General features: G+C 40.1%; 1 protein-coding gene across 2 annotated transcripts in view; it reads left to right on the top strand.

The window, feature by feature from the left end:
* TMEM240 (transmembrane protein 240) overlaps positions 1-13,540 on the top strand; it is a 64,554-nt gene extending 51,014 nt beyond the window's left edge. Inside the window, exon 4 of one of the 2 annotated variants that reach the window (XM_069740924.1) lies at positions 10,182-13,540. In XM_069740924.1, coding sequence (XP_069597025.1) covers positions 10,182-10,330 — 149 coding nt within the window. In that variant the 3' untranslated portion in view covers positions 10,331-13,540. The remainder of the gene's footprint in view (positions 1-10,181) is intronic. The other variant, XM_069740925.1, reaches the window with a different exon arrangement.
* Positions 13,541-13,989: the final 449 nt, after the last annotated feature.

Raw genomic sequence — 13,989 nt, 5'->3', positions numbered from 1 at the left:
AACAGGATAGCAACTCTTTTGGGAAGGCTACTTATTTTGAGGGGGAGTGGAAGAGATGTGAGGAGGGGGGACATGTAGGAGGCTTATAGGGAAATGGTTTAAAAAGGAGGCATGGCAATTGAGAAGAAGTTTTAACAGTGTGTTTAATGGCTGCATGCAGTGTCCTTCTTGGCTCGTCAGAAGATTGGAAAGAATGATGTAGAAAATTGGTCAATAGTTCAATCAGATGCCCACAGTTCCCAATTTAATGCGCATGCTTCATCTTGGGAATGTTTCACACATGTGCAGCGCTGATACTATCAAGCAAGAAATGGGGAAGATACAGGATTCTACAGCCGAATCACTTTTCAGGCTGAAGGCCAACCACTGAGCAATTGTGATCTAGTTAGCAAATAGATTAAAAGGTAATTTTCCTAGCAACAATACTATTATCATCAGTAATTAGGGGACCTGTCACCAAATCAAATGTGTCCAGTTTTTGCTCTTATTTTATTCCAGCTGTATTCCATTTTTTTTTGTAAATCCGCCATATGGTTCCAGAGATATGGGCCTTTATACTTAATGCTTATTTTTTTGTCTTTACAAGGGAGCGTGACCCACAGAATCCTCTGGGGCGTGTCTTTAGGCTGCTCTTCATAATTACCCTGTGATCCACGCCTCCTTGTAAAAATGATAAAATACTATCACTAAATTAAAATGCCCATATCTATGGAACCGTATTGCGGATGTGAAAAAAATAAAAAACAAAATACAAAGGTAAGAGGTGGGGATTAAATAAGAGGAAAAATTAGCCACTTTTGACCTGGTGACGTTCTCTATAAGGCATGTTTTATCATATTTGCGAGTGTACTAGCTGGTACTGTTATTAGTTTTACAGGTAGAAATTGTTAACATATCCTTTTAATCATTCATACTAACAAATCTCTGTTGATCCTCAAGAAGGTAAAACCTCCCACCCTTGAGCTGCATACATTGATCTGACAACAGTCAGACAGATCCCTGGATTTACTTTTTCACTTTGGTAATTTAAGTTATCAGGTATATCGCTTACTTCAAGAAAAAAAGTGCAGTGAATCTCTCCTCATTTAGGTCCATTGAGTGAAGGCTTATTTTATTTAGGGTCTGCGAATAAGTTATATTTGTATAAAGATATCATGGCCCCTATTAAAGAAAGTTACTTTTTACAACTAATGAAGTTTTGACGCAGTGAGAAATTAGTATATAAGACTGGACAGTCTAGAGGAAGGATAGTTCCAACCATCCATGTAATATGTCAGGTCATCAGATATACTTGAGCGTGTCCCTGGAGGATCTGGAGGGTCCTGAGATAGGAAACACTGTTATTTTACAAAATGTCCCTATAACCCTTATTGAAAACCTACAAACCTCATTAGTCAGTGGAATCAGCACCATTATAATCACAATGGCTCTATTAATGGATGCCATGACGCTAATGCGAACAGAGCCTTAGGCCACCAAAAAGGTCATAATGGCTTAGCCCATCTCTATAGGTAATCATTACAATATGGCTGAAGGTAACGTAGTGGCGTACGTCATTGAATTTGGGGGGTCCTCGATCCTTCAGTTTTTTCAGCTGTTGGTTGCCTCCTATTCAATGATTTTTTGGACTATTGTGGTAAATCGTGTTACCACTCTGGTTCTTGTTTTTGAAACCCTTGTGGGTTATATTTTCAATTCCTCAGCAGTGCTTCCAATAAAATGTGGGAAAGGAATGGGTGAAAACGGTACACTAATGAGGTCAACAAGCCATAGGTCAGTTTTACACATCCAACTTTTCAGTGTCCAGACCAGCCGTGAATCTTCTGACCCGAAGTCAACAACCTCATATATGATTTTGAAGCTCTTGAGTAAAGGTCTGGAGACCCGTGGCCGGTCCGGACATATTTTGACGGTGAAAGTCAGATTTTTTTAAACTGGTCTTAAGGTGGATTTACTCACATCGCGGGTTTACAACCTCGACAAATCCACTGCAAAAATCTGCATGTTTGGCATGCAAATTTTGATGCAGATTAGGTTGAGTCTTTTTGCAACGGAAATCATTTTTTTTCTTATGTTTCCGTGGCAAGTACACTGATTTTTGTGAGCCTCAATCAAATGAATTGGAAAGTCACGATTATTTTTAACACCGAATCTGCAGTATGTGAATATACATGTAATGAAAAAAAGTCTCCACAAGGAGATAAAAGAAGATGGGCATGTTAATTTTGCCCAAACCCTCCCCGATGCACATGCATGCTTGGCTCAGATGAGTGTACAGGTGCATTGTACAGGAACACGGAAGTAAGAGGTGGCCTGACTCCACTGGTGGCAGATTGTCTCCAAAGATCGCAAAAGGATTGGGTGTTTAAGTTCAATATGCCCGATCCGTGACTCCCTTAACATTATCTATTGGGGAGATGGTGGACTGGTCCTGCTGAAATCCACGGGATCCACCTTTAAGTTGTGCAGTGATTTAGATGGAGAAAATAGTCAGGTACCTGGAGAAAAAAGTTGAGCCTTAACTCAAAATTCAAGACTCTTAACTAAGCATGACGATGCAACGTTAGAGATAAAGAGCAGAAGTTTTAGGTTTTGCATCCTTCCTCTATAATGAGATGAAAATTTTCTAGGATCCAACATCTCTTTAATTCCTGGCATTCTCACATCATTATATAAGGATTGCTCCGTTCATAGGATCATCTCAAAAAATGACTTCAAGAAATCAGACTGTGCCCAGGAGGACTTGTCACCAAGAGTTTCTTGAAGATGTCAGGATGTGTTTCGATTCCTGAGGCCACAAATGTCTCCAAAGTAACAGGAATCACCCGTGACATTGATTGTGTTTGACAGTAACAACAGTTTAGTGAAAGCGCATTTTATATTGTACCCACATCCTATCAGCCGAATCTCCAAATTCTACTTCTGTGACCCATGCAAGTAATAAATCATTTGTGAACATACAAAGTCCTCCTGCCATGTCAGGAAAATGGGGACATCTTTCTGTCAGGAGCTCTCCATGCCAGAGAACAGATGCTTGGATAGAAGGGCTATCCCACTTGATTAACTCTTTCATCTGATCACACTGGAGATGTCCTTTGATTTGCACGGGCTGCTGAAATCCCCTCCACTAAAGTAGGAGACGGCATTTGCAATGGCTTTCCGCTCTGACCCACGCCACCAACGTTTATAGAGGATCTTACAAAAGATGACTACCCAATTATTTTTCCCATTTCACACTTTACGACTCTTCCATGCCTTTATTAATGTACTTTTGGATGTCCAGGCTCCATCTAATAATGGAGCATCCCTGTGCCCACGTGAGAAACCTTCTAAACATGCTTCTTTTAGAAACACTTTGGTGGGGCCAAGGAGATTTCCTAATTTTTCTAGAAGTCCTGGAGAAGTTGCCTTTTTTGAGAACCCCCTGAATTTACTAGCATGCTCTACATTAGGTTGTGCAGAGGTAGCAGATACACAATGGTATCTAAAATAGATCATAATAGCTCATACTTTTTTTCCCCCTGTAAAACAGAGTCAGATATAATAATACCAACCAGAAGTAAGGAGGAAGTCAAGATAGCCAGCCAGCCAGACGAGTGTTTTGCACCTCTTGCTTCATCAGAGGTCTGCGAGAGAGTCTTGAGCCCCAGAAGAGCCTCAGGTGACCCAGTCTGAAATAGAACTCTTCTGTTTGGTGCTGATTGTATCTAAATGGGATTGGGCCCTGCTGGAATTTTTGGGCCCTGAGCCGATTAGAGGATCCTTGTTGGGTCAGTCTGATCCTACACATGGGTTGCATCTCATCTTTCCCAGCTCCATGAATGACAATTGACCTACTCAAGCTTTGCTCCATTTTTCCTTGCTTTATTGACGTTGAGGCCCATGGAAGCTTCAATGTTGACCTTATTAGCTGTCACATAGTCTTTCTGGAAATCTACTACATTTTTAAGACCTTCATCGTTAAGGATTGGGATTTTTTTTGGAGGAATGTTCTATGAAGGTATATCTATTGTCTTATTTCTATCCAGGGAAGGGATGAGGAGATGTTTCTCTCTTGAGATACCACTACATTGGAGAAAAGAAGATAATAATTTCTAATTTTAGTTCCTCAAGATGCTAAGAATAAATGGAAGGAAGTATAAATTACCATCCAGCCGGTGATGATTTTAATGAGACGTTGATACGCGGGCTGACAATAGTTACAATTATAGGACACTTGTTACCTCTTGTTACCTCTTTTCCGTCTTCTTTTTTTTTTTTTCTTAAATCCCATTAAAAGTCTATTAGTTTCTCATTAGCCTCAGTGAGAGGCCGCTCTGGAGAATTCTGGTACAGACAAGTGGCCGTTAACGGAGACGATGCAACTAAATCTACCGTCACCCCCCATATGTGCGTCGTCCTCGCTGTGTCATAGCGTGGATGTAGAGTGTGGATGATAGGAGGAGCTGTGTGTGCAGATCTGCGCCCACCGCTGCTCACATCCGCACGCACATCAAGAAGATAATGTCTCCTGTTATGACGGCCTTTCACATTTCTGATGAGAGCATGCTTGACAATATAGATAAATGAGGGGACATATTTGGGTACAGGGCCTCGAGGTCTGTGCTTAGTCTGCTGGATAATGCCTGATTTTAACTACTGCTCCTCTTTCTATAGGAAAATGCTCCCAGTAACAAATCTTGACAGCTCGGCATCTGTTATGTTCTTTAAGAGGGAAGCGTACATAATCAGGCCGGGTTAACACAGGGCAATTATGTGGTTTGTATTGTGTTATTTCGTAAAACAAAATTGGAAAAGCAGCCAGATAGTATCTCTATATTTCCAAGTATCTAGTTACAGTATTTTCCTATAGCAGAATTGATTCCTAGTCACATATATAGTTTCTCATCCAAATATAATTTTTTTTTTACGTGAGTCTCTCCAGGTCTTGAAACATTTCAGACAGGGGCTTCAAGCTACTACTATGCCACAAGCCCTTATACCTTGCTACAAGAATTGTTGTGCCTTTAGAGGCAGCACATACAGTCCATATAGGTCCAGTAATACCAGGCAATAGAGCAGGCAAGACAGCCTTAACTAGGATGATACCCACTGTGGTATCTTCTGTTTGGGCACCCTCCATATTTTATAGAGTCATACAGTGTTCAAAAATGCATGCCAAACAGTTACTAGTAGAAATGGGCGAACCTGATCGGTAAAGGTCGAGGTCCATACCGAACACCTAATGTTTGGGTACGGACCCTGATTATGGACTTCTCCAGAAAGTCCATGTTCGTGTTTGGATTCAGCACCCTGAACATCGGGTGTTTCCCGCACTGTCATCTACATGACAGCGGAAGAAACATTGGTGGCTTTGATCAATGGTAAGATTACTACTGCTCATCAGAGAGCTGTAGTTCCTATGATGTCAGATCACAGTGTGAGCCAGCAGCTGTGACCGGCTGTAAAAAATTTACCGCTGGTCACAGGCCTCGGCTGATGAGAGAGTACTGTTTCCATCAACCTACGACTGCTGTTACTTATAACAATGAGAGCAGGTGCCGCTGATGGGAGTATTCATCATCTGGTGCCTGTGCTAGAAATAAATGTAAAAAAATTATGTGAGGTCTGTCCTATTTTTGATAATCAGCGCAGGCAAAACTGACAGCTGCGGTCTGCAACTCTCAGCTGTCAGCTTTATCATGGCTGGTCATCAAGAATAGAGGGCTCCCCATGCCATTTTTTTAAATTATTAAAATAAAAGATTTTAAAAAACAGCGAGGGGTCTCCCCCATTTTTGACAACCAACCGAGCTAAAGCAGACGGCTGGGGACTGATATTCTCAGGCTGGTAAGGGGCCATGAATATTGGAAAATTCTCACGGTGCTCATGGTGATCTCATTGAGGTCACTGAAGTTCATCGTCCCTGCTCACAGTGAGGTGCCGGTGGGAATGCAGTCTCAGTGACCTGCGGTAACCTCAATGACGTCACCGCTAGTTACTGAGGCTGCACTCACAGCACCTCACTCTCCCATGGTTTTCAGACTGGACAGTCAGATCATGACATCGTACAGGTTGTAAACCACAAGGATGACAAGAATTACGGCATGTGAGATCTTCACTTTGAACAGGTAAGGGATATGGTTGTTTATTATTTTTCTGCTTTTACAGGGGGCAAGGGCTTCAATGGAATGGGCATAAGGTGAGTATAACTTTGTTATTTTTAAATAAATTTGTAAAACAGGGTGTGAATTTTTATTTCAAATAAAGGACTTTTTTTCTGGGTGTTTTTTTATTTACTATGTGACTATGGGGTTAGACGCCGTGCAAAGCACCAAAATTGGTGCTCCTTCCAAACACATATGCAATTTGCACACTTAGTCACATGCTGACTAGCTGCTCTCCCTAATTTTCTCAATGTTCAGTGACAAAATTGAGAGAATCTGGAAAAAAGCTAGTTGTCACATGACTGTAAGTATGAAAATCGCATACAAGTGAAGTGACCATGTGATGACTGCTGGAACCAGTAAGCAGAGCTGAATCCCGATACTGAGTATATTACATGTTGTTAAGATTGGCATGCTAAATGTCTTCATTTTATAATTAAAGGACTTTTCCAGGTTTGAGATGAAAATCTGCAGTCACTCTAGGTGACTGCAAACTTCTGAACTCTCACAGCGCTGGAGGCAAGAGTGGACGATCATGTCAGCACAAGTAGGCCATTTGTATACTTCTGGCCACATTCCGACTAGATGTGTCCAGCCTCACCCAATTCATTTTCATTTAGTGAGGCCATGCAATATGACCGCATCTATCCAAATTTCCGGCACCACAGTATCTGGACAGCGTGCAGTGCGCGCTGTGAGAATTCAGAAGTCTGAAGTCACATAGAATGACTGCAGACTCATCAAAACTTGGAAATCCCTTTAATGTGCCTAACATAAATAAAACAATGACAATTAGTCAGTATAACAAAAAAAAACATTTGCATCCAGGTACCTGATAGGTGTGTTTGTCTCTGATTGGAGTTGTTGCCTTTCTGTTCTTCATCTTGTCCAGACTCCATGATGACTTTGCATAGCGACAGCTCTTCTCTGCAGACTTCCATCTGCTCCGATCTTCTGCAGCATATCCCCACAAGATGCCCTTAAAAATAAGATTGTTATTCTAATGCTCCTGAATAAAAAATATCTGCCTTTTGCTGAGCCCCTGAATAATTAATTGTCCCTCACAAAATATAACTAACACATTGTCCTTCTTATGGTACATGACCTCCACATTGCCCCATCCTTTCCATACTGGGCCCCCTCTTCACATTGTCCTTTCACAATGTGCCCCCACCTATAGGGCCCAGTCTTTATACTGTGCCCCCTCATCACATTCGCCATCCTTGGCTTAGTAGCCGTTTCCTGGCTGTGCTCTCACACTGTCCCCCTTTGCTATCCCCTCACACTACGCATTCTCTTTTCTGTTACCACTCATTTTTTACTCCCCCATATTGTCTCCTCGCATAATTCCCCTCAATAATCTCACACATTTCCCCCTCGCTCCTCATACTGTCTCCTGTCACATTCCCCTGCTAACCATACTGTCTCCTCATGTATGTACCCATTTGCTCTCCATACTACCTCCTCATACATCCCCCTAACTCCCCATAATGTGCCTGCACACATTCCATCACTGTCGCTCACCATACTGTGTCCGCATACATTTTTCCTCTCGCTACTCATACTGTATCTGCATCCATTGCCATAGTGCATCTTCATCCATTTCTCCACTTGTTCCCTATACTGGGCCATATACATCCCCCCTCGCCTCCCCATACTGCTTTCGCATTCATCCGCTCCATTCTGTGTTTTCACCAATCCCCCCACTTACCATACTGTGTCTACACCCATCCCCCCATACACATCCAAATTCCCCACTAACCATATTGTGATACTAGGCTATATGATCAGTCCATCATTTTTAGTCAGAAGTAAGAAAAAAAACCTGGCCAACTAAATATCCAGACTATCAAGGATGAATTTACTCAAGCTGTTTCCTGATGTCTAACCAAATACTTTTATCTATGTAATGGTTTCTAGCATTTTAGTCTAAAACCTCCCAATACAAGTTAGATGGCTGAAAGTCGATCGTTCATTTGGTCAACAGCTATCTCCTCCGACTTACCAGCTTATCCCAGGAAGAACAAAAGGATCAGCAGTCCGACTTAGAACATCCTGGATCCAGGCCATTTCAGAGAGTCTTATCACTGGGTTATCAGTAGCTTCCAGTTCAATGCCTAAGTCAATATCCATTTTCGTGCTTACATTTTTCATTCACTGTGTATGTACACAACGGTGTATCCATAGATAAACCTTAAAGGGGCTGTCCAGGCTCATGGTGTTGATTAGTTATCCTTAAGATAGGTCATCGGTATCAAATCAGTGGGGTCTAACCCCTGTTCATATAAGAACTTCATTATTAGCAAACAAGTATATAGGGCTTTGGTCCAAATGTTGTGTAAAGTCCAGATAGGAGGGAAAACCTCATTTGGTTAATGGTGTCATAATAGGGTCTCATTTGGATCTTAAATATTGGGGTCCCCTCTGCTATACTCACTGATTAGTCCAATAGTCCAAGAGCTATGGTTGTTGTACATGAACCCCTTAAAATACATACAGACATATTGCAGCCCAACATGTAGGAATGATCTGAAAACGCATGATTCTTCTTCTTCGACTCACCTCCAGTCTTTCATTTAACAAAACCAAAGTATCTAGACCACAAAGGAACAGCTCTTATGTCAAGGTCATTAACCTCTACAATTTCCAAGGAGGAATCTCCATTATTCTTTCTCTGAGATAAGGATAATTGCTTTAAAACCACTTTAAGCCTAGAAGAATGACATTTATTCTTATTACTGTGGAAGTAAATTGTTGGTCGGAAGGCTTCAGATCTTTAAACAGATATGTTTGAAACACCAAATCATGGAAACCTTATAAGAGTCAGAATTGATTTTGTGGGAAAGAAAACATGGAGACGTCCTAGAAAACTAATGCTGCCAGACTAGCGTTACTAGTCCGAGGAAATTTTAGTTTTCATTCTTATCTTTTCATTTGTTTCCAGAACACCGTAATACCAGCAGTCACAATTTCCGTTGGGTTTGTGTAATGTTGACAGTTAGAGTTGAGCAAAAAGAATTGCAGAACCTCTGGACAAGAGCCCTACGAACCTCGTCCTACCCGCAAGGTCTGAATGGTCTCAATGACGGATTCTCAGTTAATTATTTCTGCAGCCAACAATAGACAGTGGAATACACCAAGGCTATAGAAGATAAATGGTCCAAAAACACAATGAAAAACAATTGCAATAAAGATATTCTTAGCCCAAAATGCATGAATTTAAGGTAAAAAAACATTGTCCTCGTAGATGGACAACCCCTTTCTAAGATTGTATACAGTAATGAAAAGATAAAGAGGTTCTCCAGCAAAGCGGGAGTAAAAGTACAGATGGAGGTGTTCGCTCACCTGGGTGATTACCATTGATCGTAGGACAAATGTATAGGCACGACGATCAACATTGACCATGCTTGGGTGGGAAGAAAGATGACGAGACTGAAGGAGAAACAGGGTGATAATCTACGGGTGCTGCTAAGAAGTCAGGGGTGGATATGCATGCGTTAGAAGATTGTATATTTATAAAACACGTTTCGGAAGATTTTTTCTTCAGGTACATTATAACAAGAGATACCTACTCCGCTAAATAAGGAAATGGAGATGACGGTAATCCCTGTGACTTCTTGGCAACACCCCGGTATTGCAGCTCCTGATTCTTCACTGTATGAGGAACACTCTGCTCAGATGACTGCTTCTCCTCCTTCATGTGCTTCACCAATCAAAGCTTAAGATATGTCTGCAACCTGTCAAACAATTTGTGAAATGACATGTTTTCAAGTTGATTTAGATTTGGTTAGGTGAGTGTGATCAGACGGTAGAGGTTCCTTCAAAATATTTTGTCTCATGTTTAGGTCTTCAAGACATCTATTATTGTCTAAACGTCATCCGTTTTATTGCCGTTTGTCTCTCGTCTTTTCAACTCTTTCCATCTCTATTGCCTTTAGTGTCAAAAAATAAAACAGCCAAAAATTATTGAAAATATAGGCTTGATTGGGTTTTAGAATAATGGATGAAATATTCAATGTGTTTTCTTCTTCACAGACAACTCTTGGTCGTGGATTCCCAAGTTTTGTAACTTAAGGGATTTTCGAAAACGTCACCCGCGGCAGTATGACGACACCAGTGGAAACATGGTTCACATCAAGCAGAAGCTGTATCATAATGGCCACCCAAGTCCTCGGCATCTTTGAGGGGCTATCTAGAGACGGTATTCTCTACAGACAGGGGATGTAGAACTCTTCTTTCCTATTGAGGAAAAAGAAAAATAATAAAACCAGGAGAATTAATTTTCCGAAATGGGAAGACAGTAGGAAACCAGTTTTATTTCCTTCGCGCCTTCTGCTCCTGCCCTTATCTGGTAGGGTGAAGGACTCAACGGTAAAGTTGCAAGGGAAAACCAGGACCTTGGTACATGTCTTGAGGCATCTGATTTTAGCATTGAACTTCTGTAAATATGTAAAAACAAAAACAAGAAAAACAGAAATTATAAAAAGACATGTCATTAATAATTTCAAAAGTGCAAGGTGTGGAAACCTCAAGACTTTCTCTATCTTTTGTGTGTGTCTGTAGTGTTGGGGAAGTGGAGGAATTGAGTGTCATTTATTGCTAATTGTCATTGATTCTAAGATCTGGTATGGGCGCTACAAGGAAAAATCATAACTCGTCCTTACAGTCACTGGTTTGTAGGTGAATTAATGTGTCTATTTTTGTGCCAAATTAAGGAACGTCCAATGAGGACAACAGTACCAATAAACACTGTGGTCTTCATTGACCTGTTCGTTCCCGTAGATCTTGTCCTACTGTTTGCTTGTGAGCAGAGCCCTAAGCAGCATTTTAAAGGTGCAGCTCCACTTAGAGTAAAATATGAAAGTTGTATTTTTTACAGATCACATTTATTTTGTCCCCTGAGCACATTCTTATTTGTGGAATCAACTAGTTTTCTAGGTTTAAAAAAAAAAATCTATGGAAAAAAAAAATTATTTGTGGATAATGTACGTGTCTGACAGTTCCAACTAACTGTGGTCTTTGTTTTTTTTTGTGAGGGTCATTTTCCAAATCTTAAATTTCAGCTAAAAATTGTACAACTTTTCTGTTCTCAAATTCATTTGGAATTGAAATCACAAAAGTGGAGCGAATTAAGAGAATTCTAATTTGGCCAAATTTACAATTTTTATTTAAAAAAAATTTTGAGGACAATTTTTGTAATTTTTCATGTTTTTGTGTTTACATTCACATGATCAAAAAGGAAATTTTTGGTTTTAATGCTACCTATTTTTCTATAGCCACAAAGACAATTTTAGAATATTTGACACCACACTTGTTTAATGTGAAAATGAAACCTATGCAAAAAGGATAGTTTTACGTAAAATTAGAAATTAAATTTCAAATGAATATCGTAAAAGTAATAATAGAAGTTTACTTAATGTGAGGTCCTCCAATGTTTCTAAATGCTTCAATACTAATCGTTCCTTTCCATAAATTCTTCAAAAAGTCTACATTTATGATAGCATGGAAAGTTATATAGACCCCCAAGGTTTTCATTGGTCACTCAAGATGCGTGACTTATGAAAACAAAGAAAAAAGGCACAGCAAGCAGCGCAGGATAACATGCCACCCGATAGATCACAATACACTTCAGTAAGTCAACTTTTTGGAATTCTTTTTTACTTACGATATTGTGTTCAACTTAGAATTTTCACTTGTATTTTGTATGTTGCTTCCAGTAATAACTCCAACATTTTAGACCTATATTTGTTTCCAACATTTGAGACCTATATTTTTGGGGGACAAAATTCTATTTTTTTTACTAATAGAAATAATACATTCTGGAAAGCTTTTGAAGCCAATACTTGAGATGTGACAACTTCTTTTTCTTTCTACAGAAAACAATATGCCCAGAGCTGCAGATATTTTTTCCCCTTGCACTTCCTAACTTGCTATATAAACTCCAAAAAAAAAATGCCACCACCCATTCTATTAAAGGGTTTGTCTAATCAAGAGGTCCTGCTTCTCAACCACCACCTGCGGGTAGACATAACTTGGTAGCCATTTACATGGATGGCTGTCCATTCAAGGCTAGGACTACACGGCAGATTTGTGACTTGATTGCCAAAGTTATGGTGTTGCGATATGACCCCATTTCCTTGTAGTTAGCAGCTACACATAACAAACTTTAGCCACACGACCTGTATTGTGGCCAAAGATGCCGTGTAGCTCCAGCTCGAGTCTTGAGGGTAAAATGATAATCGTCTCACCTTCTAGGGAGGACAACTCAGTGTGAAAACCTGCTTGAATTCACACAGGAGCCTCTTGTAGACCTTGTTTGGTTAGGAGTGTAGGAACACACCAGGCTGGTATCCAGGTCAGAAATGGAAGAAGTATCCATGAGGATTGAGCTTCAGCTGGAGCTTAGTCATCATGTAACCGCCTTCCATTAACGGGCCTGGTCTACCAAGGTGGGAATTGAGGTTTTTCTTCCTCATAGTGGGTTCCCTGATCACACTATGATGTCCCTATGCCTTAAGCAGTTATATCGATAGAAGTTGTCTTCATGAGACTTCTTCTTAGGAATTGCTCTTCAAAATGTGCCACTTTTGTGAATTTGACTACTCTATTTTATGTAATTTGAGGAGTGGACTGCATCTTTAAAACTTTTTTGCCTGCCACTATGGTTTCTCATGACTTTTGACCTGGCTTCTGCATCCGTTACAAGAACCTAAGGAACCTCTCTACGCAGAAACCATAGGTTGCAGTCTATAAGTATGCAGTGGAAACCTGGATTTCGACATTTTCTGTTAATTATTTCTGTATGTTTCTTGCATTTGTTTTCTGTGAGGACCTAAATTGATCTGAAGCTGATAGCTGAATTGGTGGTGTTGATGGACCTGCATGAGAATGTAGCAGAACTCCCTAGGATTTGCATGAAAGTTCTCTGACATTCTAATCATTCTTTTAGAATTTTTTGTCTTTGATTTTGGTATCCCTCACGAGTTCCTGTTTCGTTTGGTGTCACTTAGCTGGGTATATAATTGCGCTCAGAATTTTTGAAAGGTTTATTGTGGTTGCATCTAACGGGCGTGCTGTCGTTGTATGTACGTACATGTATATTTATTTGTGTAGTCTCATTGCATAGACCTAGTGTACATCAACTAGTTTATTGTTTGCTTATAACTGTCCTTAAAAAAAAGAAAAAAAAAGATATATTTTTTTGTGGGTGAAAGATGAAGCCATATTTAGATTTGCTAAACTAGGATTTTTACATACCGTAATTGCATTTTAGTCCTAGCCAAGGCATAAGTTTAAGCTATTTTTCATGAAAAGCACTTTATTTTCACACCTCTGATATGACATTCATCTAGAGGATCCTGAATAAACCACTCTTGATAATGGAGGATGGACTTAAAAAAAAAAAGGAAGAATCAAGATTCTGACCAAATAAAGGACGTTAGGTATATAGACAAGTATATATTGCATCAGAAGTCATTACATTTGTACCAAAGCATGAAGTTAGGAAAGCACTCTGTATTGGATAAAGCTTTGGACTGCCATGCATGGTGTTGAATGCCTTCAAGTATGCCCAGCCTATGCCTCATGCCCAAGCTCCTACCTATGAGCATATATAGAAATACTCTCCCATGAGGTTCCAACAGGTCTTAGCTCTAAATTATTAGCTCCAAATAGTAGGGAATCTCAAGCTTTTCAAGCCTCAGCCGTATCCTGATCCTGGCCGTAAAGGTTCTAGCATGTTTTAGTTCAGGATTTACTCTCCTAAGAAGCTCTGGTGATCACACATGGTTTGGAAGGTCTTCAAGATTGACGGGAAACCAAAGCTAAGGTTGCGTTTGTGGGG

This window comes from Ranitomeya imitator, chromosome 10, assembly GCF_032444005.1.
Source record: "Ranitomeya imitator isolate aRanImi1 chromosome 10, aRanImi1.pri, whole genome shotgun sequence".
Lineage (NCBI taxonomy): Eukaryota > Metazoa > Chordata > Amphibia > Anura > Dendrobatidae > Ranitomeya > Ranitomeya imitator.
Note: the sequence above shows the minus strand (reverse complement) of the source record. Positions and strands in the feature narration are given on the sequence as shown.